The sequence below is a fragment of the Mobula birostris genome, chromosome 19 (genome assembly GCF_030028105.1).
Source record: "Mobula birostris isolate sMobBir1 chromosome 19, sMobBir1.hap1, whole genome shotgun sequence".
Lineage (NCBI taxonomy): Eukaryota > Metazoa > Chordata > Chondrichthyes > Myliobatiformes > Myliobatidae > Mobula > Mobula birostris.
The window spans coordinates 59508991-59535127 of NC_092388.1; the positions used below are offsets into that span (position 1 = coordinate 59508991).

The following is a 26137-nucleotide window of genomic DNA, read 5'->3' on the forward strand; positions in this document are numbered from 1 at the left end:
GGCAAAGGACAAGAAATTATAGGCCAATTAGCCTGACTTCAGTGGTTGGGAAGGTGCTGAGAGCCCATTATTAAGGATAAGGTTTTGGGGTACTTGGAGGCACAGGATAAAATAGGTCAAAGTCAGCATGGTTTCCTTAATGGGGAAATATTGCCTGACATATCTGTTGGAACTTCGAGGAAATAACAGGCAGCATAGACAAAGGAGAGTTACAGGATATTGTTTACTCGGATTTTCATAAGGCCTTTGACAAGGTGCTGCATAAGAGGCTGCTAACCAAGATAAGAGCCAGTGATATTACAGGAAAAGTACTATCATGGACAGATTAGTTGAATTTCAGAAGGCAAAGAGTGGGAATAAAGGCTGCGGGTGACTAGTGGCGTTTCGCAGGTGTTGGTGTTGGGTCCACTACTTTTCATGTCATATGTTAATAATCTGGACAATGAAATATGGCTTTGTGGACATATTTGTGAATGATACAAAAGTATATGGAGGGACAGGTAGCATGGAGGAGGCAGGGAGTCTGCAGAAGGCCTTGGACAGATTAGGAGAATGACTAAACAAATGGCAGATGAAACACAGTGTGGAGAAGTGTATGGTCATGCACTCTGATAGAAGTGCAGATTATTTTCTAAAAAGGGGTGCAAGTCCCCAAATCAGAGGTGCAAAGGGACTTGGGAGTCCACGTGCAGAATTCCCTAAAGGTTATTTGCAGGTTGAAATAGTGAAAAGGAAGGACAAGTGCAATGTTAGCATTCATTTTGAGAGGACTAGAATAAAAAAGTAAGGATGAGCTTTATAAAGCATTGGTCAAACCCCAATTGTAGTATTGTGAGCAGTTCTGGACCCCTTATCTAAGAAAGGATGAGCTGACATTGGAGAGGTTCCAGAGGAAGTTCACAAGATGATTCCAGAAATGGAAGGGTTACCATATGAGGATATTTGATGGCTCTGGGCCTATACTCAGTTTAGAAGTATGATGGTAGGGGTGGGGAGAGAGGGAGAGAGCAAATTGCCTTCAAACCTATCAGATATTGTAAGGCTTAGATAAAGTGGACGTGGAGAGGATGTTTCCTTTAGTGGGGGATTCAAGGACCAGAGGACACAGCCTAAGAACAGAAGGACATCCCTTTAGAACAGAGATGAGCACATTTTTTAGCTAGAGAATAGTGAATCTGTTGAACTCATTGCTACCAATGGCTGTGGAGGCCAAGTAATTGGGTATATTTAAAGCAGAGGGTGACAGGTTCTTGATTAGTAAGGGTGTCAAAGGATATGGGAAGAAGGCAGGAGAATAGAGGTGAGTGGAAAATCAATCAGCCATGATGGAATGGCAGAGCAGACTTGATGGGCCGAATGGCTTAGCTGTGCTCTAATATCTTATGGTCTTATGGACAACTGGCAATTAGTATTAATCTAAATGTACTTTTGTTGTTATGAATACAACAGACCAAAAACACTGCTTTCAGAACTACACATTTTTAATGACTCATCTGAAAGTCTCAGATTTAATTTTTGAGCAAGATTCCTGTTCCCAACCATTTCTACCCCACACCTCACAAACATGTTGGAATACAGAAAGACCTTTTATGATTTTTCCTGATCTCATTACCACCCTATTTTGCTTTGCACCATTATCCTTATCATTTCATAACACTGAACTGTCATTTTCCCTGACACTGGCTTAAAAAAACTTATCTTCCCAATTCTCTGGAAGGTCCAAGAAACTGAAGCCATAGCTGTTTCCTTCTCCACTGGTACCACCTAACATACTATTTCCAGCAACGTTTCAATTTTAGAAGATGCATACCTGATAGACTCTGTCATTTTAATACTTTCTCTTTTTCGATCATCTGTTAGTCGTCGAATGAAATAAATAAAATCAAGACCACAACAAAAGACACTTCCTACGGCACTTAGCAAAACCAATTTACTATCATCAGCTGCTGCAGTATTCAGAGCACTCTGCATTTCCTTCATAACCTGTAAAGAAAACAATTAAAATGATTACAGATTCAGACTGAATTTTGCATAGACAAAAAAAAAACAATTCCAGATCTGTTTCAATATATTCTTTGGTTTCAGAACTTTCCTTGTTATTCATCTTTAGTCTGTCTCTAATTAACCAACAAATTAGGTTGCTGATCAATCAATTTTAAATGTCAGTTAAGAGTCAGCCACATTTGTGGGTGTGGAGTTACGTACTAACCAAACCAGGCAAGGAAGGCAGAAATCCTGTAGGGGTAAGCAGACTAAATGCTATTCGATCTGCATCAACAATTTGGCTGAGTTCTAAGTTATCTGACGACACAAAACCAAGTGAAATTGTGCAGTGAGCAGAATGTAAAGGGGCTTCAAGAGGATACAGACAGATGATATAGAAATAATTGAGTCAGCAAGAACATGACTGTAATGTGAAAAAAGACAACGTTGTCAACTTTGGTGCAAACAACAGAAAAGCTGAAGTCTTTGAACCTTTTAAAAATATTCAATGTCACTGAAGGGCCAAATGAAGGTGAAGCAAGCAATTAAGTATTTTGGCTTTTTACAATGATGGGATTTGAGTACAGGAGTAAAATAATCTCATTACAATCATATGGGGCTTTGGTGAGACCACTTCTTGAGCACTGTGTCCAGTTTTGATTTCTTTAAAGAGGAAAGATACACTTGTCAGAGTCAGCGAATCAAAAATTTACTATATTGGTTTCTGTGGTTTTGCCATACGAGAAGAGATTGAGTAGACTCTGGCCTCAAGGTAAGAAGAATGAGAGATGATCCTCCTGAACTGTGACAGGTTGGTTGTGAATCAGGGATCACAGTCCCAAAATAAAAGGCAAGGCTATTCCGAACTCAGAGGAGCTGAATGTTTCTACACTCAGAGGTGACAAATCTTTGGAATTCTCTACCACACAGGGCTGTGGATGCTCAGACACTGAGTTAATTTAAAATAGAATAAATTGTTGGATAGTAAGGGTACCAAGGGAAGGATTATATTAGCCATGATCCTGACAAGAGCAGACTTGAGGGGTAGATGACCTCCTTCTGTTTCCAACCCTTACATTCAAGTATAGCTGGGTGTTTTGCAACAATTATGTATTTTAATCATTACTATTACTGATACTGTCATTTTATTCCAGATTTATTTAGTTTCTTAAATTAAAACATCCCATCTTTAATGGTAGTATTAGAATAGACCTTTGATACAGGAACTTAAAACACAATGTTACCCATACAGTTAATGAATCAGTAAACTGATGCCAGAAGCAAAACAAGATTCACCACCTGCCACCAACCAGAACTATGCTACCTGTCAGGAGTTATTGTAGCATAATGGTTGCATTACTTGGATAACAATCCACCATTAGTCCAAGGAAAGAACTAAAATTCCATCTTGCTGGTTTGAATATCTTAAACCTGTTAACAGCTTTCATCATTATCTTGTATGACATTTGTCCCCTAAAAACATATCTGTGTCAGCCTGGCAAACCACTCAGTAAAAGTAACCAGGGACCAACAATAAATACGCTGACCTGCCAGAGATACACATATCTAGAAATTCAAATTAACAAATCTCTCACTTGGGTAACATTCATTTTTTCCCCAGTCAGAACAGTAAAAGGATAAGCAGTAATTATTCCACTTTCTGCTCTTCTAGTTAGTAATAGCTTTCTTCAACTCAAAACATTGATTCACATCTGAATCAGGAACCCCAATAGGCACATTTCAATTTGATCTGTGTACTCCAATATTTCATTTGATTATTGCTTTAAGCACTCTTTATATTTCATAATCTACACCTCATATGTAAAGCTCAAAGTTTAAATCTGTTTTTTTGCCCCACCAGCCAAGTTCAGATTTTGTAGACCAACCTTCCTTTATTGATAATGGTATTTCTTTCTATCTTACAAAGTTCTGAGCTTATTATTCTTCAATTTCTTCTTATTCTTTCATCCTTTGCTCTAAAGTTCTCCCAGGATTTCATTTTCTTCTGGACACAGTCCTCAGAAGCAACTTACCACCTGAAGAACCAGTGAAGAGAATTCTTAACCTACTGCTTCCTGGCAAAGTGAAAACCAAAGCAACAATTAGCCTGTGCTCCATGCAAGGTCAATGGTCCAAGCATAATAGCTTAGCAGTCAGTGTAACACTATTACAGTGCCAGTGACCTGAATTCAAGTCCACTGCTGAATGCAAGGAGTTCGTACGGTCTCCCTGTGACTACGTGAGTTTCCTCCAGTTGCTCTATTTCCTCCCATATTCCAAAGATGTAGCCTGGGGCTTATTGATCTGGAAGGGCCTGTTACGTTACTATATCTCTAAATAAATAAAATAACCATGCATCTTAGAAACTATTTGGATTTCTAGGACTTATCTTCACTTTCAATCCAGGCTAATGGGATGTAAATTTCACATCTGTGCATAGAATCGATACAAAATTAGTCGAACTGATATCAATTCATTCTCTAGGGGATGTAAACTTGAAGCATAAAATTGATCTACTGGCAAACCAGGCCACATCATGTTATAATTAAGATTCAGGGCATGATAGAGCCACTCTGAGAGGGCTGGTAGTGCAGGCAGGTACTATAGAGGTGCTTAAGAGACACTTTTATAAATGACCTAGATGAAGAAGTAGAAGGGTGGGTAAGTAAGTTTGCTGATGACACAAAGGTTGAGGGTGTTGTGGATAGTCATGAGGGGTGTCAGAGATTACAGCAGGACATCGATAGGATGCAGAATTGGAGAAGTGGCAGATGGAGTTCAACCTAGTTAAGTGTGAAGTGGTTCATTTTGGAAGGTCAAATTTGAAGACAGAATACAATAGTAATGGTAAAACTCTTGGCAGCGTGGTAGATCAGAGAGACCTTGGGGTCCATGTCCATAGGACAATCAAAGTTGCTCCGCAGGTTGACAGTGTTGTTAAGAAGGTGTATGATGTGTTGGCATTCACCAAATATGGGATTGAGTTCACGAGCCATGAGGTAATGTTAAAGCTATACAAGACCGTAGTTAGACCCTACTTGGAGTACTGTGTTCAGTTCTGGTCACCTCACTACAGGAAGGATGTGGATACTATAGAAAGAGTGCAGAGGAGATTTACAAGGATGTTGCCTGGATTGGAGAGCCTGCCTTATGAGAACAGGTTGCGTGAACTTGACCTTTTCTCCTTGGAGTGATGGAGGATGAGAGGGGGCCTGATAGAGGTGTACAAGATGATGACAGGCATTGATCATGTGGCTAGCCAGAGGCTTTTTCCCCGGGCTGAAATGGCTAACACAAGGGGGCATAATTTTAAGGTGCTTGGAAGTAGGTACAGAGGGGATGTCTTTCTTCAAAAAGGAACTAAGTAGAATTTTGACCCCCGAAGCTGATTCACGTCATGGAGGAATATGGAAGAGATTGATCAGGTCTGGGTGAAAGGCCCTCAATTCCACCATGAAGGTATAGAATCCTGATGAAGAGAGTTTTCACAGAGTCCTTTGTGAAGTAGAGGCTGTCATCCAATTACTAAAGCATCCTCCCATTCCAGTGATTTGGAAGCACTAACACCAAACCATCTGTTAGTTCTGAAGTCCTCACCATCCTTAACATTAGTAGGAGAGTTCCAAAAGAAGGATGTTTATGCACATCGTAGATGGAAGCAGGGCCAATACATAGATACTGAGATTTACAAGATGGCACCGGTATCTGGCAACTCAGCGCATGCTCTCCCGAGCAAACTGACCTCTACACTATCCTATACCTGAGAAACCCTTCTTAACCTCCAATCTGCTACATCTAGCAAGATCAACAACACCCTGGCAAAGCTACTGACCCAGCTGGAGACCACCGCGCCAGAATTGCTTCTTCAACTCCGGACCACACCTGGACCCGACCAGCGAGGTCTGGTCCGAGGCCCACCATGTTCCCGGAGATCTGCGGCCTGCTACTGTGCCAGAGAGCTTGGAGACGCAGCCATTCCGACCAGCACGTCTCCGGAGCAGACGACCACACAGAAGTGACGTCGGAGAGCTCAAGGTGCCCCAGATGCTTCCCCAGAGCGACCACCGTTGGTGGACATCTACAGCTGCCGGAAGTGAGGCCTCCACTGCCGACCTTGGAAATTGAGCCTGAGGCTTGGCCGGAGCGGAGGCCTCCACAACTGTGACTCAGCTCACGGACTTGTTTCAGCCAGGAGCCCGGCCCTCCGGGATTAAATGTCGGCTTCGGGGCCCGACCCAATCGACTGCCCAGGACCCCGTCACTCAGCCTGACCTGGAGTGCCCGATGATGCGACCTGCCAATCAATCCCCGCAGGACGCGTCCACCAACCTCAAAGAGCTGCCAACACCACACTGTATCGATGGAAACCTGGAAAGATGCACTATTTACCAAGGAAGCATGAGAAAAGAACTGGGCTGCTGGTCAGATTGAAGCTGAGGGGCTTCAGGGTCCCTATGACCACCATCCTACTAGCTAATGTGCAAGCCATAGAGAACAAGGTGGATGATCTTAAAGGGAGACTCACCTACTGCAGGGAGATGCAGAACTGCTGTGTATTTTGTTTCACCGAGACCTGGCTCTCCCCTGCCACTACTGACTGTGCCATCCAACCGGAGAGATTTTTGATCCATCGGATGGAGCGCACGACATCTTCGGGCAAGATGAGGGGAGGTGGTGTCTGCCTAATGATCAACACTGCGTGGTGCTCGGACACAGTGGCACTGACAAGCTCCTGCAGCCCGGACCTGGAATACCTGTCGGTGAAGTGTCGTTCCTACTATCTGCCACGGGAATTCACCTCAGTCATACTGACAGCGGTCTACATTTCCCCTCCAGGCGGACGTGGAGTGTGCTCTGAACATACTGTATGCCAACATCAGTGAACTTGAGACCAGGTATCCGGAGGCTTTGCTCATTACAGCCGGGGAATTTAACCAGGCCAACCTCAGAAAGGCACTGCCAAAGTTATACCAACATGTCTCCTGCCCCACTAGAGGCCCGAATATACTTGACCACTGCTACGTAGCAGTCAAGGATGCCTACCGTTCCATCCCATGACCTCATTTCGGAAAATCAAACCATCAGGCCATACTTCTCCTCCCGGCTTACAAACAGAAACTGAAGCGAGAGGTCACGGTGTCAAAAGTGGTGTCACGTTGGACGGAGGAAACAGATGAGGTCCTCCGTGACTACTTTGAAACGGTGGACTGGTTAGTATTCAAGGACTCGGCAGCTAACCTCGATGAGTAGGCCTCAGCTGTCATGGACTTCATCAGGAAATGCACAGAGAACTGTGTGTCTCGCAAGACGATCCGGGTATTCCCTAACCGGAAACCTTGGATGAATTATGAGGTCAAGTCCCTTTTGAAGGCAAGAGCTGCGGCTTTAAGGTCCGGGGATACCAGTCGCTACACGGAATCCAGGCGTGAACTCCGGAAAGCCATTAAGGGTGCCAAGAGGCAGTATTAAGCTAAGTTGGAAGCCCAAGCTAACCAGAGGGATGCCGGTAGACTATGGCAGGGTCTAAATGAAATCACTAGGCGCAAAGAAAAGGCTGGGAATATCAATAACTGTGGCGCTTCTCTTCCTGATGAACTTAACGTATTCAACGCAAGATTCGAACAGAAGAGGAGCGTCCCGCTCCCTCCGGATGAACCGGACCTGGTGGCATCGAGATTCATCGTCACTGAGGAGGATGTTAGAAGGGCCTTCCTGAAGATAAATCCAGGGAAGGCAACGGGCATAGATGGCGTCCCAGGACAGGTTCTCCGGGCCTGTGCAAGCGAGCTAGCTGGAGTGTTTGCTGACATCTTCAACTGCTCCTTGCTTCAGTCTAAGATCCCCTTATGTTTTAAGAAGGCAACGATAATCCTGGTGCCGAAGAAGTGCAAGGTGGCATGCCTGAATGACTATTGACCTGTGGCTCTGACATCAATTACTGAGAAGTGCTTCGAGCGATTGGTTATGGCACACATCAACCACAGCCTAACAGTCAACCTCGACACTTTGCAATTCACCTACCAGAGCAACAGGTCAATGGCAGATGCCATCTCTCTGGCCCTACATTCCTCCTTAGAACACCTGGAGAATAAAGACAAATATGTAAGGCTCCTTTTCATTGACTACAGCTCTGCCTTAAATACCATCATTCCAAATAAACTGATTCCTAAGCTCCGGAACCTGAGCCTTAGCACTCAGATCTGCAGCTGGATCTTCAACTTCCTCACAGACAGGACCCAGGCTGTAAAAATAGGGGACAAGCTCTCCTCTACAATCACTCTGAGCACCGGTGCCCCACATGGCTGTGTACTCAAACCCCCTGCTGTACTCACTGTACACCCATGATTGTGTAGCTAAGTTTCCATCGAACTCAATATATAAGTTTGCTGATGACACCACAATTGTAGGCCGTATCTCGGGTAATGATGAGTTTGAGTACAGAGAGGAAATTAAGAACCTGGTAGCATGGTGCGAAGACAATAACCTATCCCGCAATGTCAGCAAGACGAAGGAATTGGTTGTTGACTTCAGAAGGAGTAGTGGACCACATGACCCCATTTACATCAGTGTACCACAAGTGGAACAGGTCAAAAGCTTTAAGTTCCTCAAGGTCAATATCACAAATGACCTGACTTGGTCCAACCAAGCAGAGTTCACTGCCAAGAAGGCCCAACAGCACCTTTACTTCCTGAGAAAACTAAAGAAATTTGGCCTGTCCCCTAAAACCCTCACTAATTTTTATAGATGCACCGTAGAAAGCATTCTTCTAAGGTGCATCACAACCTGGTATGGAAGTTGTCCTGTCCAAGACAGGAAGAAGCTGCAGAAGATCTTGAACATCACACAAACTAATCTTCCATCCTTGGACTCACTTTACATTGCACACTGTTGGAGCAGTGCTGCCAGGATAATCAAGGACACGACCCACCCAGCCAACACACTTTTCGTCCCTCTTCCCTCCGGGAGAAGGCTCAGGAGCTTGAGGAATCATACAGCCAGATTTGGGAACAGCTTCTTTCCAACTGTGATAAGACTGCTGAACGGATCCTGACCCGGATCTGGGCCGTACCCTCCAAATATCCCGACCTGCTCTCATTTTGTTTTTGCGCTACCTTACTTTCCCTTTTCTATTTTCTATTTATGATTTATAATTTAAATTTTTAATATTTACTATCGATTTGAACTCCAGGGAGTGCGAAGCACAGAATCAAATATCGCTGTGATGATTGTACGTTCTAGTATCAATTGTTTGGTGACAATAAAGTATAAAGTACGTCAGGAGTAAGTTTCTCACACAGAGCATGGTGGGTGCATGGAATGCACTGTTGGTGACAGTGGTGGAGGCGGGTACAATAGGATCTTTTAAGAAACTCTGAGATAGGTACATGGAGCTTAGAAAAATAGAGGACTATGCTCCAGGGAAATTCTAGGCAGTTTCTAGAGCAGGTTACATGACCAGCACAACATAGTGAGCCGAAGGGCCTGTAATGTGCTGAAGATTTCTATGTTCTATGATAGCCACATGAATATACCAAGATTGGAGCTATAAAGACATGTGCAAACCAAAGTGACTGGTTTAGTAGCCTTTTAAATTCAAATTGTATTGACTGGGCACAACAGTGTGGACCAAAGGGCCCGCTCCATACTGTACTCTTATATGTTCTATGTACAACATAGCTAACGCATGGTAAAGAAAGCTTTACCACCTTGACCATGCCTCACTTCTCCATTTTCAGGATAAAACTCTGTGCCATTATCTTTATTGAGCTGATAACAATTTGACTTAATTCTGCGAACCAGACAGCAAGACAGAATGCAGCCTATGCTGGATAAGTGTGAGGTGATGTAATCTGGGAAGTCAAATAAGGGTAGAACTTAAACAATAAATAAGATGGCCATAAGGAATGCTGATGAAGAGAGACATTGTGGTACAAGTCCAACATTGCATGAAAGTAGCAACATAATTGGTAAGGTTGTGAAGAAGGTATATGGTATACTTGTTTGTAGTACCTAGGATATAGAATATAAAAGTTGGGACGTTATATTGCAACTTCACATGACATACATTAGGCTGTACTTGGAGTATTATATGTACTCCAGTTGCCACACTATAGGAAGATGCAGTTGCCTTGGAGAATGTACAGAGGAAATTAACCAAGGTATTGCCTGGATTGGAGGATACTTGTTATAAAGCAAAATGGCATAGGTTGGGATTGTTTTCCCTAGTGTCAACTGTGAGAGCTGACCTTAGAGGCATATAAAATTAAGAGGCATAGCTTTGGTAGATAGAATAACCTTTTTGTTGTAGAATTATCAAAAATACGAAGACATAGGTTTAATGTGAGGAGGTGGCGATTTAAATGAGATCGGAGGGGAATATTTTCCATACAGCAATAGGCTGGTATCTGGAATGCACTGTCAAAAACCGTTGTAGGAGACACAATTACAACATTCAAAAGACATTTAGACAGGCACTTGAAAAGCCAAGACATGGAAAGATATGGACCTAATGTGGGCAGATTGACAATAGACCATAAGACAAAGAAGCAGAATTAGGCCATTCAACCCATCGAGTCAGCTCTGCTATTCCATCATGGCAGATTGATGATATCTCTCAACCCTATACACCTGTCTTCTCCCCGTAACCTTTGTTGCCATTACAAATCAAGAACCTATCAATCTCCAATTTAAATCTGCTCAATGATAAGGCCTCCTGCACTTCCTGCAGCAAATAGTTTTCCACAGATTCACCACCCACTGGCTAAAGAAATCCCTCCTCACCTCTACTCTAAATACATCCTCATCGTTACTCCGAGGGCATGCCCCTACATCCTTTCTTAGATAAGGGGCTCAAAACTGCTCACAATACTCCAAGTGCAGTCTGACAACTGCCTTATAACGTTTTTGCATTCCATCCCCGTATTTATAGTCCAGTTCCCTAACATTATATTTGCCTTTCTCACCACTGATTCAACCTGCACCAGGACTCCCAAGTCCCTTTGCATCTCCGATTTCTGAATTTACTCCCCATTTGGAAAATAGTTTACCATTTTATTTCTTCTATCTACCAAAGTGCATGACTGTACACTTGCCTAAACTGTATTCCATCTGCCACTTCTTTGCCCATTCTCTTATCTGTCTAAGTCCTTCTGCAGACTCAACACTTCTTCAACACTACCCTCCCCTCCAGGCCAGGCAGCATCTCTAGGAAGAGGTGCAGTCGATGTTTTGGGCTGAGACCCTTCGTCAGGTCTCGGCCCGAAACGTCAACTGTACCTCTTCCGAGAGATGCTGCCTGGCCTGCTGCGCTCACCAGCAAATTTGATGTGTGTTGCTTGAATTTCCAGCATCTGCAGAATTCCTCCTGTGTACCTCCCTTCCACCCATCTTTGTATCGTCTGCAAACTTGGATACAAAGCTATCAATTCCCTCATCCAAAATCATTGACATAAAACATGAAAAAAAGTTATCCCAACATCGACCCCTGCAATCATCAACAGCGAACCACAAAAGGCCCCTCTTAATGTCACTCTTTACGTCCTGCCAGTCAGCCAATGCTGCCTCATGTGTGGCACCTTGTCAAAAGCCTTCTGAAAATCCAAGTAGACAACATCCAATGACTCATTTGACTGTCCTGTCTGTTGTTTCTTAAAAGAATTCCAACAGATTAGTCAGGCAAGATTTTCCCCCTTCAGGAAACCATCCTGACTTCAGTCTATTTTATCACGTGCCTCCAAGTATACCAAAAACTCCACCATCTTACCAACCACTCACATCAGGCTAATTGGCTTATAATTTCCTGTCTTTTGCCTCTCTCCCTTCTTCTGTACTGGAGTGACATTTGCAATTTTCCAGCCCTCTGGAACCATCCAGAATCTAGTGATTTTTGAAAGATCATTACTAATGCCTCCACAATCTCTTCAGCTATCCCTTTCAGAACCCTGGCATATAGTCTACCTGGTCCAAGTGATTTACTTGAAGATCTTTCAGCCTCCCAAACGACTTAGCCATAGTAATAGCATGGCTCATACACTCACTTCCTTCCCCAATCTTCTTGAATTTCTGAGATACTGCTAGTGTCTTCCATAATGAAATCTGACATAAAACAATTTAGTTTGTCCACCTTTTCTTTGTCTCCCATTTCTACCTCTTCAACGTAATTTTCCAGTGTCCTGATATCCACTCTTGCTTCTCCTTTACTCTTTGTATATCTGACAAAAACTTTTAGAAACATAGAAAACCTACAGCACAATACAGGCCCTTTGGCCCTCAAAGTTGTGCCGAACATGTCCATACCTTAGAAATTACTAGACTTACCTATAGCCCTCTATTTTTCTAAGCTCCAAGCTCCTATCCAAAAGTCCCTTAAAAGACCCTATCGTATCTGCCTCCACCACCATTGCCGGCAGTCCATTCCACGCACTCACCACTCACTGTGTAAAAAACTTACCCCTGTACCTACTCCCCAGCACCTTAAACCTGTGTCCTCTTGTGGCAACCATTTCAGCCCTGGGAAAAAACCTCTGACTATCCACATGATCAATGCCTCTCATCATCTTATACACCTCTATCAGGTCACCTCTCATCTTCCACCACTCCAAGGAGGAAAAGGCCAAGTTCACTCAACCTATTCTCATAAGGCATGTTTCCCAATCCAGGCAACATCCTTATAAATCTCCTCTGCACCCTTTCTATGGCTTCCACATCCTTCCTGTAGTGAGGCGACTGAAACTGAGCACAGTACTCCAAGTGAGGTCTGACTAGGGTCCTATATAGCTGCAACATTACCTCTCGGCTCCTAAATTCAATTCAACGATTGATGAATCGTACGCCTTCTTAACCACAGAGTCAACCTGCGCAGCTGCTTTGAGTGTCCTATGGGCTCAGACCCCAAGATCCCTCTGATACTCCACACTGCCAAGAGTCTTACCATTAATACTATATTCTGCCATCACATTTGACCTACCAAAATGAACCACTTCACACTTATCTGGGTTGAAATCCATCTGCCACTTTTCAGCCCAGTTTTGCATCCTATCAATGTCCGCTGTAACCTCTGACAGCCCTCCACACTATCCACAACACCTCCAACCTTTGTGTCATCAGCAAACTTACTAACCCATCCGTCCACTTCCTCATCCAGGGCATTTATAAAAATCTTGAAGAGTAAGGGTCTCAGAACAGATCCCTGAGGCACTCCACTGTTGACCGACCTCCATGCAGAAAATGACCCATCTGCAACCACTCTTTGCCTTCTGTGGGCAAGCCAGTTCTGGATCCACAAAGCAATGACTCCTTGGATCTCATGTCTCCTTACTTTCTCAATAAGCTTTGCATAGGGTACCTATCAAATGCCTTGCTAAAATCCATATACACTACATCTACTGCTCTTCCTTCATTAAAGTGTTTAGTCACATCCTCAAAAAATTCAATCATGCTCGTAAGGCATGACCTGCCATTGACAAAGCCAAGCTGACTATTTCTAATCATATTCTACCTCTCCAAATGTTCATAAATCCTGCCTCTCAGGATCTTCTCCATCAACTTACCAACCACTGAGGTAAGACTCACTGGTCTATAATTTCCTGGGCTATCTCTACACCCTTTCTTGAATAAAGGAACAACATCCGCAACCCTCCAATCCTCCGGAACCTCGCCCGTCCCCATTGATGATGCAAAGATCATCGCCAGAGGCTCAGCAATCTCCTCCCTCGCCTCCCGCAGTAGCCTGGGGTACGTCTCATCCGGTCCCGGCGACTTATCCAACTTTTCCAAAAACTCCAGCACATCCTCTTTCTTAATATCTATGTGCTCAAGCTTTTCAGTCTGCTGCAAGTCATCACGACAATCACCAAGATCCTTTTCCATAGTGAATACTGAAGTAAAGTATTCATTAAGTACTTCTGCTATTTCCTCCGGTTCCATACATACTTTCCCACTGCCACACTTGATAGGTCCTATTCTTTCACGCCTTATCCTCTTGCTCTTCACATACTTATAGAATGCCTTGGGGTTTTCCTTAATCCTGCCCGCCAAGGCCTTCTCATGGCCCCTTCTTGCTCTCCTAACTTCCTCTTTAAGCTCCTTCCTATTAGTCTTATAATCTTCTAGATCTCTAACATTACCTAGCTCCTTGAACCTTTTGTAAGCTTTTCTTTTCTTCTTTACTAGATTTATTACAGCCTTTGTACACCACAGTTCCTGTACCCTACCATAACTTCCCTGTCTCACTGGAATGTACCTATGCAGAACTCCACAAAAATATCCCCTGAACATTTGCCACATTTCTTCCGTACTTTTCCCTGAGAACATCTGTTTCCTATTTAAGCTTCCAATTTCCTGCCTGATAGCCTCATAATTCCCCTTACTCCAATTAAATGCTTTTGTAACTTGTTTGTTCCTATCTCCCTCCAATGCTACTGTAAAGGAGATGGAATTATGATCACTATCTCCAAAATGCTCTCCCACTGAGAGATCTGACACCTGAACAGGTTCATTTCCCAATATCAAATCAAGTACAGCCTCTCCTCTTGTAGGCTTATCTACATATTAGGTCAAGAAACCTTCCTGAACACACCTAACAAACTCCACCCCATCCAAACCCCTTGCTCTAGGGAGATGCCAATCGATATTTGGGAAATTGAAATCTCCCATCACGACAACTCTGTTATTATTACACCTTTCCAGGATCTGTTTCCCTATCTGCTCCTTGATATCCCTGTTATTATTGGGCGGCCTATAAAAAACACCCAGTTATTGACCCCTTCCTGTTCCTAACCTCCACCCACACAGACTCCATAGACAATCCCACCATGGCGACACCTTTTCTGCAACCATGACACTATCTCTGATCAACAGTGCCACGCCCCACCTCTTTTGCCTCCCTCCCTGTCCTTTCTGAAACATCTAAAACCTGGCACTTGAAGTAACCGTTCTTGTCCCTGAGCCATTCAAGACTCTGTAGTGGCCACCACATCCTCTCTCCAAGTACTGATCCATGCTCTAAGCTCATCCATTTTGTTCACAACACTCCTTGCGTTAAAATAGACGCATCTCAAACCTTCGGTCTGAGCGCATCCCTTCTCTATCACCTGCCTATCCTCCCTCTCACACTGACTACAAGCTTTTTCTATTTGTGAGCCAGCCTCCTCTTCCCAAGTCTCTTCAGTTCGGTTCCCACCCCCCCCCCCAATAATTCTAGTTTCAATTCTCCCCAGTAGCCTTAGCAAACCTCCTTGCCAGGACATTGGTCCTCCTGGGTACCCTTTGGTACCCACTTTTATATTATTGGTTAGATTAACTTCATATTTCATTTTTAGTCTTACTGATTTTGTAGTTGCCTTCTGTCGGTCTTTAAAAGCTTCCGGTTAGAGTATATTCAGGAGTTATATGAATTTAGCAGATATTAGTTCAAACAAGAAACAGGTTTAAGTTCTTATTGTAAACGTAAATAAATTCGGGAAGCTTACAACGAGCCTTCAATTGTTATTATAACTTGCAAGTAGTATATCGAAGTTAAAATGGCCCAAAGACCAAGAGATTGCATATGCAAGAGCCAAATGTTAAGACAATGGTGTTGTGTTAATTGGCTTGCATCAAATTAGGCAACACAGCTAAGTTATTTACACCACTGTTTTAAGTTCAAGTTTGTAGACCAGATGGATGTTGCCACTTAGCATATCAAACATGGTCACAGGTATAGTGTTTTTATGTATTTACCATATTTGTGTACTCAGAGGCAACCGTGACAACATTGATTTTGGTGTCTGGGTCTCTGTCGTCAAAAGTTTTGAGAATAATCATCTGCTGTTAACTTTGATCCTAAGGATATTAAAATGTGATATATCTTTGTGTTTGAGCCTCTACCAAGAGTGTCTCCAGAATGATGCTTGCTTGTTATGACAAATAAAGACTTCTACATCATCAGCTTCAGTGTCTCTCCAGTGACTTTGATCATAGTCACACACATCCACAAAATTTTGCTATATTATATGCCCTTTCTTTTACTTTACGCTTTCTTTTACTTCCCTTTGAAAATCTGGCTGAGTGGTGCCATGACAACAACCTCTTACTCAATGTCAGCGAGACCAAGGAGCTGATTATTGACTTCAGGCAGGAAAGCCAGATGTCCATGATCCAATTATCATCGGATGATCAGAAGTGGAGAGAGTCAGCAACTTTAAATTCCTCCATGTTATTATTCCTGGGTCCAGCACACAAGTGCAATTACGAAGAAAGCAAAGTGGTGCCTCTACTTTCTTAAGAGTATGCAGAGATTCAGCATGACATCTAAAACTTTGACAAACTTTTACAGATGTGTAGCGGAGAGTATATTGATTGGTATGGAAACACCAATGCCCTTGAACAGGAAATCTTACAAAAAAAATAGCAGATATGGTCCAGTCCATTATGGGTAAAGCCCTCCCAATTACTGAGCACATCTACATGAAACACTGTTGCAAGAAAGCAGCATTCATCATCAGAGATCCTGTCCACACCCAAGGCATGCTCTCTCCTCACTGCTGCCATCAGGAAGAAGTTATAAGAGCCTTCGGACTCATATCACCAGGTTCAGAAATAGTTAGTACCCCTCAACCATCAGGCTCTTAAACCAATAGGGGACAGAGACAGCTTTACTCAACTTCACTTGCCCTATCACTGAAGTGTTCCCCAAACCAATGGACTCATTTTCAAGGTCCCGTTATCTCATGTTCTTGATATTTATTGCTTACTTATTAACTATTTATTACTTTTTGTATTTGCACAGTTTGCTGTCTTTTGCACACCGGTTGAAATCCCAAGTTAGTGCAGTCTTTCATTGATTCTATTATGGATTTATTGAGTATGCCCGCAAGGAAATGAATCTCAGGGTTGTATATGGTAACATACAGTGTGTGTACTTCGATAATAAATTTACTTTGAACCTTGTCAAAACACGGTTGCGTCATCCTCCTTTAGAGTACTAATAGAAACATAGAAAATAGGTGCAGGAGTAGGCCATTTGGCCCTTCGAGCCTGCACCGCCATTCAGTATGATCATGGCTGATCATCCAACTCAGAACCCTGTACCTGCCTTATCTCCATACCCTCTGATCCCTTTAGCCACAAGGGCCATATATAACTCCCTCTTAAATATAGCCAATGAACTGGCCTCAACTGTTTCCTGTGGCAGAGAATTCCACAGATTCACCACTCTCTGTGTGAAGAAGTTTTTCCTAATCTCGGTCCTAAAAGGCTTCCCCTTTATCCTCAAACTGTGACTCCTCGTTCTGGACTTCCCCAACATCGGGAACAATCTTCCTGCATCTAGCCTGACCAATCCCTTCAGAATTTTATACATTTCAATCAGATCCCCTCTCAATCTTCTAAATTCCAACGAGTATAAGCCTAGTCGATCCAGTTTTTCATCATATGAAAGTCCTGCCATCCCAGGAATCAATCTGGTGAACCTTCTTTGTACTCCCTCTATGGCAAGGATGTCTTTCCTCAGATTAGGGGACCAAAACTGCACACAACACTCCAGGTGTGGTCTCACCAAGGCCTTGCAGTAGTACCTCCCTGCTCCTGTATTCGAATCCTCTTGCTATGAATGCCAGCATACCATTCACCTTTTTCACCACCCGCTGTACCTGCATGCCCACTTTCAATGACTGGTGTATAATGACACCCAGGTACTACTACTTCTTTCAGATATATTTATCCTGCACCTTCTGAATTGCTCACAGAATCTCTAGCCATTTGTTGTTTTGCCATCATCCCTGATAATGTCCCCTTACAGTCAACTTTGGCCCGCTCCTCCTTCATGCCTCTGTAATTCCCTGTATTCCACTGTATTACTGATACATCTATATGATACATACATGATACATCTGACTTTAGCTTCTTTATCTCAAACGGTAGGGTGAATTTTATAATATTATGATCACTGGCTCCTAAGGGTTCATTAACCTTAAATTCCTTAATCAATTCTGGTTCATCACACTACACCCAATCCAGACTTGGGCTCAACCACATGGTATTTTGAAAAGCCTTCTTATAGGCATTTGGCAAATTCCTTCCCCTGGAATTCAGCACCAACCTGATTTTCCCCAATCTACCTGCATATTGAACATCCCATAAGCATTGCCCTTATTATGTGCCTTTTCTATCTGCTGTTGTATATCTTGGCTACAATTCGGAGGCCTGTATGTAACTCCCATTAGTATCTTTTTACCCTTGTAGTTTCATATAACACTACCCTCAAGGATTCAACAGTTTCATAAGTCACCTTTAAGGATTTGGTTTCACTTATTTACCAGACCCACTTCACCCCCTTGCCTACCAACCTGTCCTCTTGATACAATGTGTATCCTTAGATGTTAAAGCCCCCAACTCTGATCTTCTTTCAGCCACAACTCAGTGATGTCCACAACATAACTATCAATTTCTAACTGCACTACAAAATCATCTACAATATTCCACATATTGCATGCATTCCTGTATTCATCAACCTTTTCAATTTTGCTAGTAGATTACTGGAAGTTAAATTCTTAACCCCTTTCTAAACTTTTTGACTTCTTATTTATTCTGGAGCCTTCCATTTTCTTTACTTCACTCTCCTTCCCTTTAACTTTATGCTCTCTTTTGAAAACTGTTGACCTGATTTAGTTTAAAGACACAATTCAACCCATCCCACTGACCGTAGTTTTGCTCTATCATATACCCATTCTTCCTCAGACTCATTACATGCTGTATCTATGTGTACCAACTGCTCCATTCTTTGTTCCATCATTCCAGTTCCCAACCCCTTGCCAAATTAGTTTAAACCCTCTAGCAAACCACAAGAGCATCGGTACCCCTATGAGTCCAAGTGTAACCTGTCCTCATGGTACAGGTCATACCTTCCCGAGAAGAGATCCGAATGATCCAGAAATCTAAAACCCTGCCCGCTACACCAGTTCCTCAGCCACACCTTCACCTTCCATATTATTCCATTCTTAACCTCACTAGCATGCGGCTCAGCCAGCAATCCAAAGAGTACTATCCTTTCTGAGGTACTACTTTTTAAAATTTCTACTGAATTCGCTATATTCTCTCTTTAAGACCTCATCCCTTTTTCTACCTACAGTATGTCATTGGTACCAAGATGTACTACAACTTTTGACGTTCACCCTCCTCCTTGGGAATGCTGGGGACCCGATCTGAGACATCCCTAACCAGGCATCTGGGAGCAACATCACCTTCCACATTTGGGTGTTTCTTTCACATCTTCTGTCTGCTCCTCCAACGGTTGCTGTGGCTTTCCCCATTAGTTCTCAATCCCTCCCAACCAGCATCCATAGTGGTATACTTATTATTGGAGGGAACAGCCATAGGAGAAGTCTGCATTGCCGGCCCATTCCCTTTCCCTCTCCTGATTGTCACATTGCTACCTGCCTCCTGCAAGTTAGGGGTGACCACCTCCTTGTAGCTCCTAGAACCTCCTCATTCTCCCGAATGAGACAAAGGTCTTCCAGCTGTGGGTCCAGTTCTCTAACATGGTTTGTAAGGAGTTAGTGTATGAACTTCATGCAGCTGTAGTTATCAGAGGGACTGAAGGTCTCTCAGAATTCCCACATCTCACATGAATTGGTACGTGAGATTAGTTATCGTGTGAAATTCGCATGATTAAATGGGATTAGTAAAGATGAGCACAATGGTCGCTATGGATATATGTGCTGGGTTGAAGGACCTGTTTTTTTGTGCTGTGCAACTCTATTGACTCTCTGAAAGAGCTATGCACTTAGTCCCAAGGTTACTTTGCTATTATCCTAATGCAAATATTTAACAATTTCTCAATTACAAGTTTTATTTCACCACCATTTCTGGTAACACATCCATTACTTAATACCTTTCATTAAAACTTTTAATCTGTTCTTCTGTTCATTTAATGACCTTGAAATTAAGACATTAAACTCATGTTTACAAGCACCAGGAAATAGATCTCAATGAAGAAACTGTAAAATCTGTTCATTTTCAGCACTCCTCAATTTAACAACATTCTATTACAAAGAGTACCGCAGATTCATTATAATCTCTCAAAAGTTGATTCTGTTTTTATCAGTTTAATCACTTCTGTGCTTTCTGATGGCTTTGCACATCTACAATGAGATATTCAGAATGGAACTGCCTTCAAACCTGTCCATGATTTCCATTACTTTACTGTTGCACTTCAATATTTCTTATGAGCCAGATCAAAACATCCATGATCTTCTAAGCCTTTTATATAAAGACAGATTCACTAATTTGTTCATTGAATTTTTAATTATCTGTATAATCCCCACATTCTTTTGCTTAATTATCCCTTAGAGCTAAGATTTCCCCTGATCTTTCATCAGCTCATTTTTCATCTCATTACTATTCGGATGATAACTGAACAGCATCTTTTAACTTGTTCTATGACTCCTGAAATAAATGCTCCCAATATCATGATTACAGTTATTTAATTTCAACAGTGTAATGAAGAATGGAAAAAAAATTTCAAATGCGAGAACATTGAAAAAACCTTTCAAAGCCAGATTCTGTGAATTCATGATGTTTTACAATGTGCACAGGGTCGGATTAACCTAGTAGCAAAAGTAGCATATGCTACGGGCTCCGCATTTTTGAGGGCCCCGCCCGCACTAAATGCTTGCAAGCTGCAGTCTGGTGAAATCGGCATCTCACTGTATTCTCACGACTGTTAAGAGTGAGTTTTGGGTAGACAATTCATTTACACTTAAATAAATGACTTCAGCCATCAGTCTTCTGTTCTTTGACCAAGTACTATGGATTGAGTTCATAACAATGCATTTCCTAAAAGCTGTGAACGCAGTTTCATTTGTAACAATGCATCTCTGGTGCCTCTGAGACAAGAACGCTAAATTTACAGGTAGTTGCGAAGACACCATATCTATGCTTTTTGAATATGAATTGTCCTCTATCTTAGCACGTAACATACCAAATAACGTATTATGGATCTTAACTTGCATTCCTAAAGGCCATGAATGCCAGTTTAGGCATACTGGCACCAGCAGAATGAAGTTAATTAAAAGATGTGAAAACTTCAAAGAATTGTCTATACTTGTAAGTATGAACTGTCCTTTGTGTTTAGCAAATAAACATCGAGCCTCAATCACAAGGTAGTTAGACCTGTTCTGCCAGGGATCTCTGCCTGCTGTAACTTTATTTTGTCGAATAAAGAAACTGCCTTGTACCTACCGGTAACGCAACGCTCTGTGATTTCATCCACGCCACAACAACGATGATCTGGCAACGCTGTTGTTTTCATGTCAGGGAAGCTGCATGCTGCATGGTACAGTATGTGTGTGCAGATTTGCACACAAGGAGATGTTGGCTCCTTGCTGTGTCGTGGTATAAATGCTCATGCAAACCAAGGAAGGGGACATAAATCATACCTATCTAAAACAACATGAGGAATTCATCAATCTGATTGGATCCAGCATACTGGATCACATTATTGGTGAAGTGAAGAAATACAAGTATTAGCCACACACATCAAAGTTGCTGGCGAATGCAGCAGGCCAGGCAGCATCTCCAGGAAGAGGTACAGTCGACGTTTCGGGCCGAGACCCTTCATCAGGACGAACTGAAGAAAGAGCTAATGAGAGATTTGAAAGGGGGAGGGGGAGAACCAAAATGATAGGAGAAGACAGGAGGGGGAGGGATGGAGCCAAGAGCTGGACAGGTGATTGGCAAAACGGATATGAGAGGATCATGGGACAGGAGGCCCAGGGAGAAGGAAAAGGGGGAGGGGGGAACCAACAAACCCAGAGGATAGGCAAGGAGTATAGTCAGAGGGAGAAAAAGGAGGGAGGGGGAGGGAGAGGGAGAAAAAGGAGGGAGGGGGAGGGGGAGGGAGAAAAAGGAGGGAGGGGGAGGGGGAGGGAGAAAAAGGAGGGAGGGGGAGGGGGAGGGAGAAAAAGGAGGGAGGGGGAAGGAGAAAAAGGAGGGAGGGGGAGGGAGAAAAAGGAGGGAGGGGGAGGGGGAAAAAGGGGGGAGGGGGAGGGGGAGGGGGAGAATGAGTGTATATAAATAAATAATGGATGGGGTACGAGGGGGAGGTGGGGCATTAGCGGAAGTTAGAGAAGTCAATGTTCATGCCATCAGGTTGGAGGCTACCCAGACGGAATATAAGGTGTTGTTCCTCTAGCCTGAGTGTGGCTTCATCTTTACAGTAGAGGAGGCCGTGGATAGACATATCAGAATGGGAATGGGATGTGGAATTAAAATGTGTGGCCACTGGGAGACTCTGCTTTCTCTGGCGGACAGAGCATAGGTGTTCAGCAAAACGATCTCCCAGTCTGCGTCGGGTCTTGCCAATATATAGAAGGCCACATCAGGAGCACCGAACGCAGTGTATCACCCCAGCCGACTCACAGGTAAAGTGTCGCGTCACCTGGAAGGACTGTCTGGGGCCCTGAATGGTGGTAAGGGAGGAAGTGTAAGGGCATGTATAGCACTTGTTCTGCTTACAAGGATAAGTGCCAGGAGGGAGATCAGTGGGGAGGGATGGGGGGGGGCATGAATGGACAAGGGAGTCGCGTAGGGAGCAATCCCTGCGGAATGCGGGGGAGGGGGAGGGAACGATGTGCTTAGTGGTGGGATCCCGTTGGAGGTGGCGGAAGTTACAGAGAATAATATGTTGGACCTGGAGGCTGGTGGGGTGGTAGGTGAGGACCAGGGGAACCCTATTCCTAGTGGGGTGATGGGAGGATGGAGTGACAGCAGATGTGTGTGAAATGGGGGAGATGCGTTTGAGAGCAGAGTTGATGGTGGAGCAAAGGAAGCCCCTTTCTTTAAAAAAGGAGGACATCTCTCTCGTCCTGGAATGAAAAGCCTCATCCTGAGAGCAGATGCGGCGGAGACGGAGGAATTGCGAGAAGGGGATGGCATTTTTGCAAGAGACAGGGTGAGAAGAGGAATAGTCCAGATAGCTGAGAGAGTCAGTAGGCTTATAGTAGACATCAGTAGATAAGCTGTCTCCAGAGATAGAGACAGAAAGATCTAGAAAGGGGAGGGAGGTGTCGGAAATGGACCAGGTAAACTTGAGGGCAGGGTGAAAGTTGGAGGCAAAGTTAATGAAGTTAACGAGCTCAGCATGCGTGCAGGAAGCAGCGCCAATGCAGTCGTCGATGTAGCGAAGGAAAAGTGGGGGACAGATACCAGAATAGGTTTGTAACATAGATTGTTCCACCAAGCCAACAAAAAGACAGGCATAGCTGTGACCCATACGGGTGCCCATGGCTACACCTTTAGTTTGGAGGAAGTGGGAGGAGCCAAAGGAGAAATTATTAAGAGTAAGGACTAATTCTGCTAGACAGAGCAGAATGGTGGTAGAGGGAAATTGATTAGGTCTGGAATCCAAAAAGTGGCGGAGAGCTTTGCGACCTTCCTGATGGGGGATGGAAGTATATAGGGACTGGACACCCATGGTGAAAATAAAGCGGTGGGGGCCAGGGAACTTAAAATCATCGAAAAGTTTAAGAGCGTGAGAAGTGTGACGAACATAGGTAGGAAGGGATTGAACAAGGGGGGGATAAAACCGTGTCGAGGTATGCAGAAACGAGTTCGGTGGGGCAGGAGCAAGCTGAGACAATAGGTCTGCCAGGACAGGCAGGTTTGTGGATCCTGGGTAGGAGGTAGAAACGGGAAGTGCGAGGTGTGGGAACTATAAGGTTGGTAGCAGTGGATGGGAGATCCCCTGAGTGGATAAAGTCGGTGATGGTGTGGGAGACAATGGCCTGGTGCTCCTTAGTGGGGTCACGATCGAGGAGTAAATAAGAGGAGGTATCCGCGAGTTGTCGCTGTGCCTCGGCAAGGTAGAGGTCAATACGCCCCCCTTATCAGTGCGTTTAATAGTAAGGTTAGGATTAGTGCGGAGGGAGTGGAGAGCAGAGCGTTCCGAAGGAGTAAGGTTGGAATGGGAACAAGGTGTGGTGAAGTCCAGACGGTTGATGTCCCGTCGGCAGTTAGCAATAAATAAATCCAGAGCAGGCAGAAGACCAGAGTGGGATGTCCATGAAGAGGAGGAGGGTTGAAGACGGGAGAAGGGGTCATTGGTGGGGGTGGAAGAGTCCTTGCCGAAGAAGTAGGCTCGGAGACGGAGAAAGAAGAGCTCTGCATCATGGCGAACGCAGAACTCGCTGAGGTATGGGCGAAGAGGGACAAAGGTGAGGCCCTTACTGAGGACAGAGCGTTCTGCCTCAGACAGTTGAAGGTCGGAGGGGATGGTAAAGACCTGGCGCGGATGAGAGCTGGGATCAGAGGGGGGAGGGGGGAGGCTGGGGGTGTCAGTGGAGAGGGGAGGGTTGGGGTGAGAGGAAGATGGAGCCTCTGAGGGCCCAGGAGCTGACGGTGGGATCTGAGGGAGACAGGGTTGCAGAGTGGTGGTAGGGGAAGGGGAGACGGGAGTCACAACAGCAGCACTCGAAGACCCGGCCTGGAGCTCAAGGCTGGAGTTGCAGTTGGTGGTTGTGCAATCGCTTTGAAGGTGTCCATGGTCATTGCTGGAGTCTGGGTTTTGAATATGCCCTGAGGTGTTGGAGCCGGCAAGATCAATGGCAGGGGCTGCAATCTGAAGTTCATGCCTGCTAGCGTCAGGGCCAGCAAAATACAAGTTTTATTCTGTTTCATTGGATTCTACTTCAGATATATCTAATGTGGACCAGCTGACTTTGACTGTGCGTTATGTTTTGCCGTCTGGCCCAGATGAAAGATCTGTGAAGTTTTTGGATATGGAAAGTCATAGTGCTGAACAGCTCGCTCAAAGTTTACTTGACTTTTTAAAGGAAAATGACATTAATATAAAAGACTGCCGTGGTCAAAGTTATGACAATGCCAGCAACATGAGTGGCAAGTATAGTGGTTTACAAGCACGAATTAAAGAGCTGAATGAGTTTGCGGATTACATTCCACGTTTTGCACATTCACTAAATTTGGTTGGAAAATGTGCTGCTGAATGTTGTTAAGAAACATTAATTTTCTTTCAATTTGTAGAAAGCCTGTACATATTTTTTTCTGCTTCTACTTATCGGTGCGCTCTCCTTTCTGCTGCATTATCTGATGGCAGTGCTCATTTGCCCTTTGTGAAAAGAATATCAGATACCAGGTGGTCAGCTCGTGCAGATGCAACAAAAGCACTTTTACACAGCTTTTCTGCAATAAAACAAGTCTTGGGTGACATTTCAAATAACAATGATCAGAAGGCAGAGTGTCGACAACAGACTCATGGACTACTTTCAACCATGAAGAAGTTGGAAACAGGAATAATGGTCATATAGTGGGATCAAGTATTACAGCATTTTCAAATGACCAGTGTTTCCTTGCAATCTTCTGGCCAAGACTCGAACACAGCTTGTGCACTCTATGAATCCTTGCATGGATATATTTAAGCTATGCAGTCTACTTTTTCCAGACATTAGGCAAAAAGCCAAGGATCTGACTAAGTATGAAGATGATCAACAGCAAACTTAAAGAAAACACAAGCAAAATCGCGTGTATGACGATTTCAGTGGTTCCAGCACTCCCGATCCACTTGTTGAATCTCAAACACCTTCTCAGAAGTTTAAAAGCCCAACGTTTCTTGCCATTATCGACAGCTTGTTTTCTGCCCTGTCAAAAAGGCAGAAAGCTTATCTAAAGGTGAATGGTGTTTTTGGATTCCTTCATCAGTTACAGTCGTTTACACCTGAAGAGATCGTAAAAAGGTCATCAAATCTTATTAAATCATATCCGGAGGATCTGGAAGGAAGTCTTAATGAAGAATTTGTGTAGTTTACTGAACTGTTGAAAACTGATCTTGCTTCTCATATTGGCACCAAACAAGACCTTGTAGAGTTACAGTTGTTCCGTTTGATAACTGACAATTCTTTGGAGTCATGTTTTCCAAATGTAGAAAAAGCCTTGCGCATCTATTCGTCACTCATGGTTACCAACTGCAGTGCAGAACGTTCATTTTCAAAACTGAAAAGGATTAAAAATGAACTAAGGAGCACCATGGGTCAAAACAGATTGAACAATCTCACTCTAATGAGCATTGAACATGAACTTCTGCATGAAATAGACATTTCAAGTATCATCAACAAATTTGCTCATGCTAAATCTACAAAATCTAACTTTTAAATTGTAGTTTTGT

At 43.6% G+C, this 26137-nt stretch overlaps 1 protein-coding gene across 2 annotated transcripts in view; it reads right to left on the reverse strand.

Annotated features, from left to right (window-relative positions):
- The window catches only part of cdyl (chromodomain protein, Y-like), a 215168-nt gene that overhangs the window by 19808 nt on the left and 169223 nt on the right, over positions 1-26137 (reverse strand). For both annotated transcript variants that reach the window (XM_072283677.1, XM_072283678.1), the window contains one exon: positions 1811-1983. In XM_072283677.1, coding sequence (XP_072139778.1) covers positions 1811-1983 — 173 coding nt within the window. The remainder of the gene's footprint in view (positions 1-1810; positions 1984-26137) is intronic.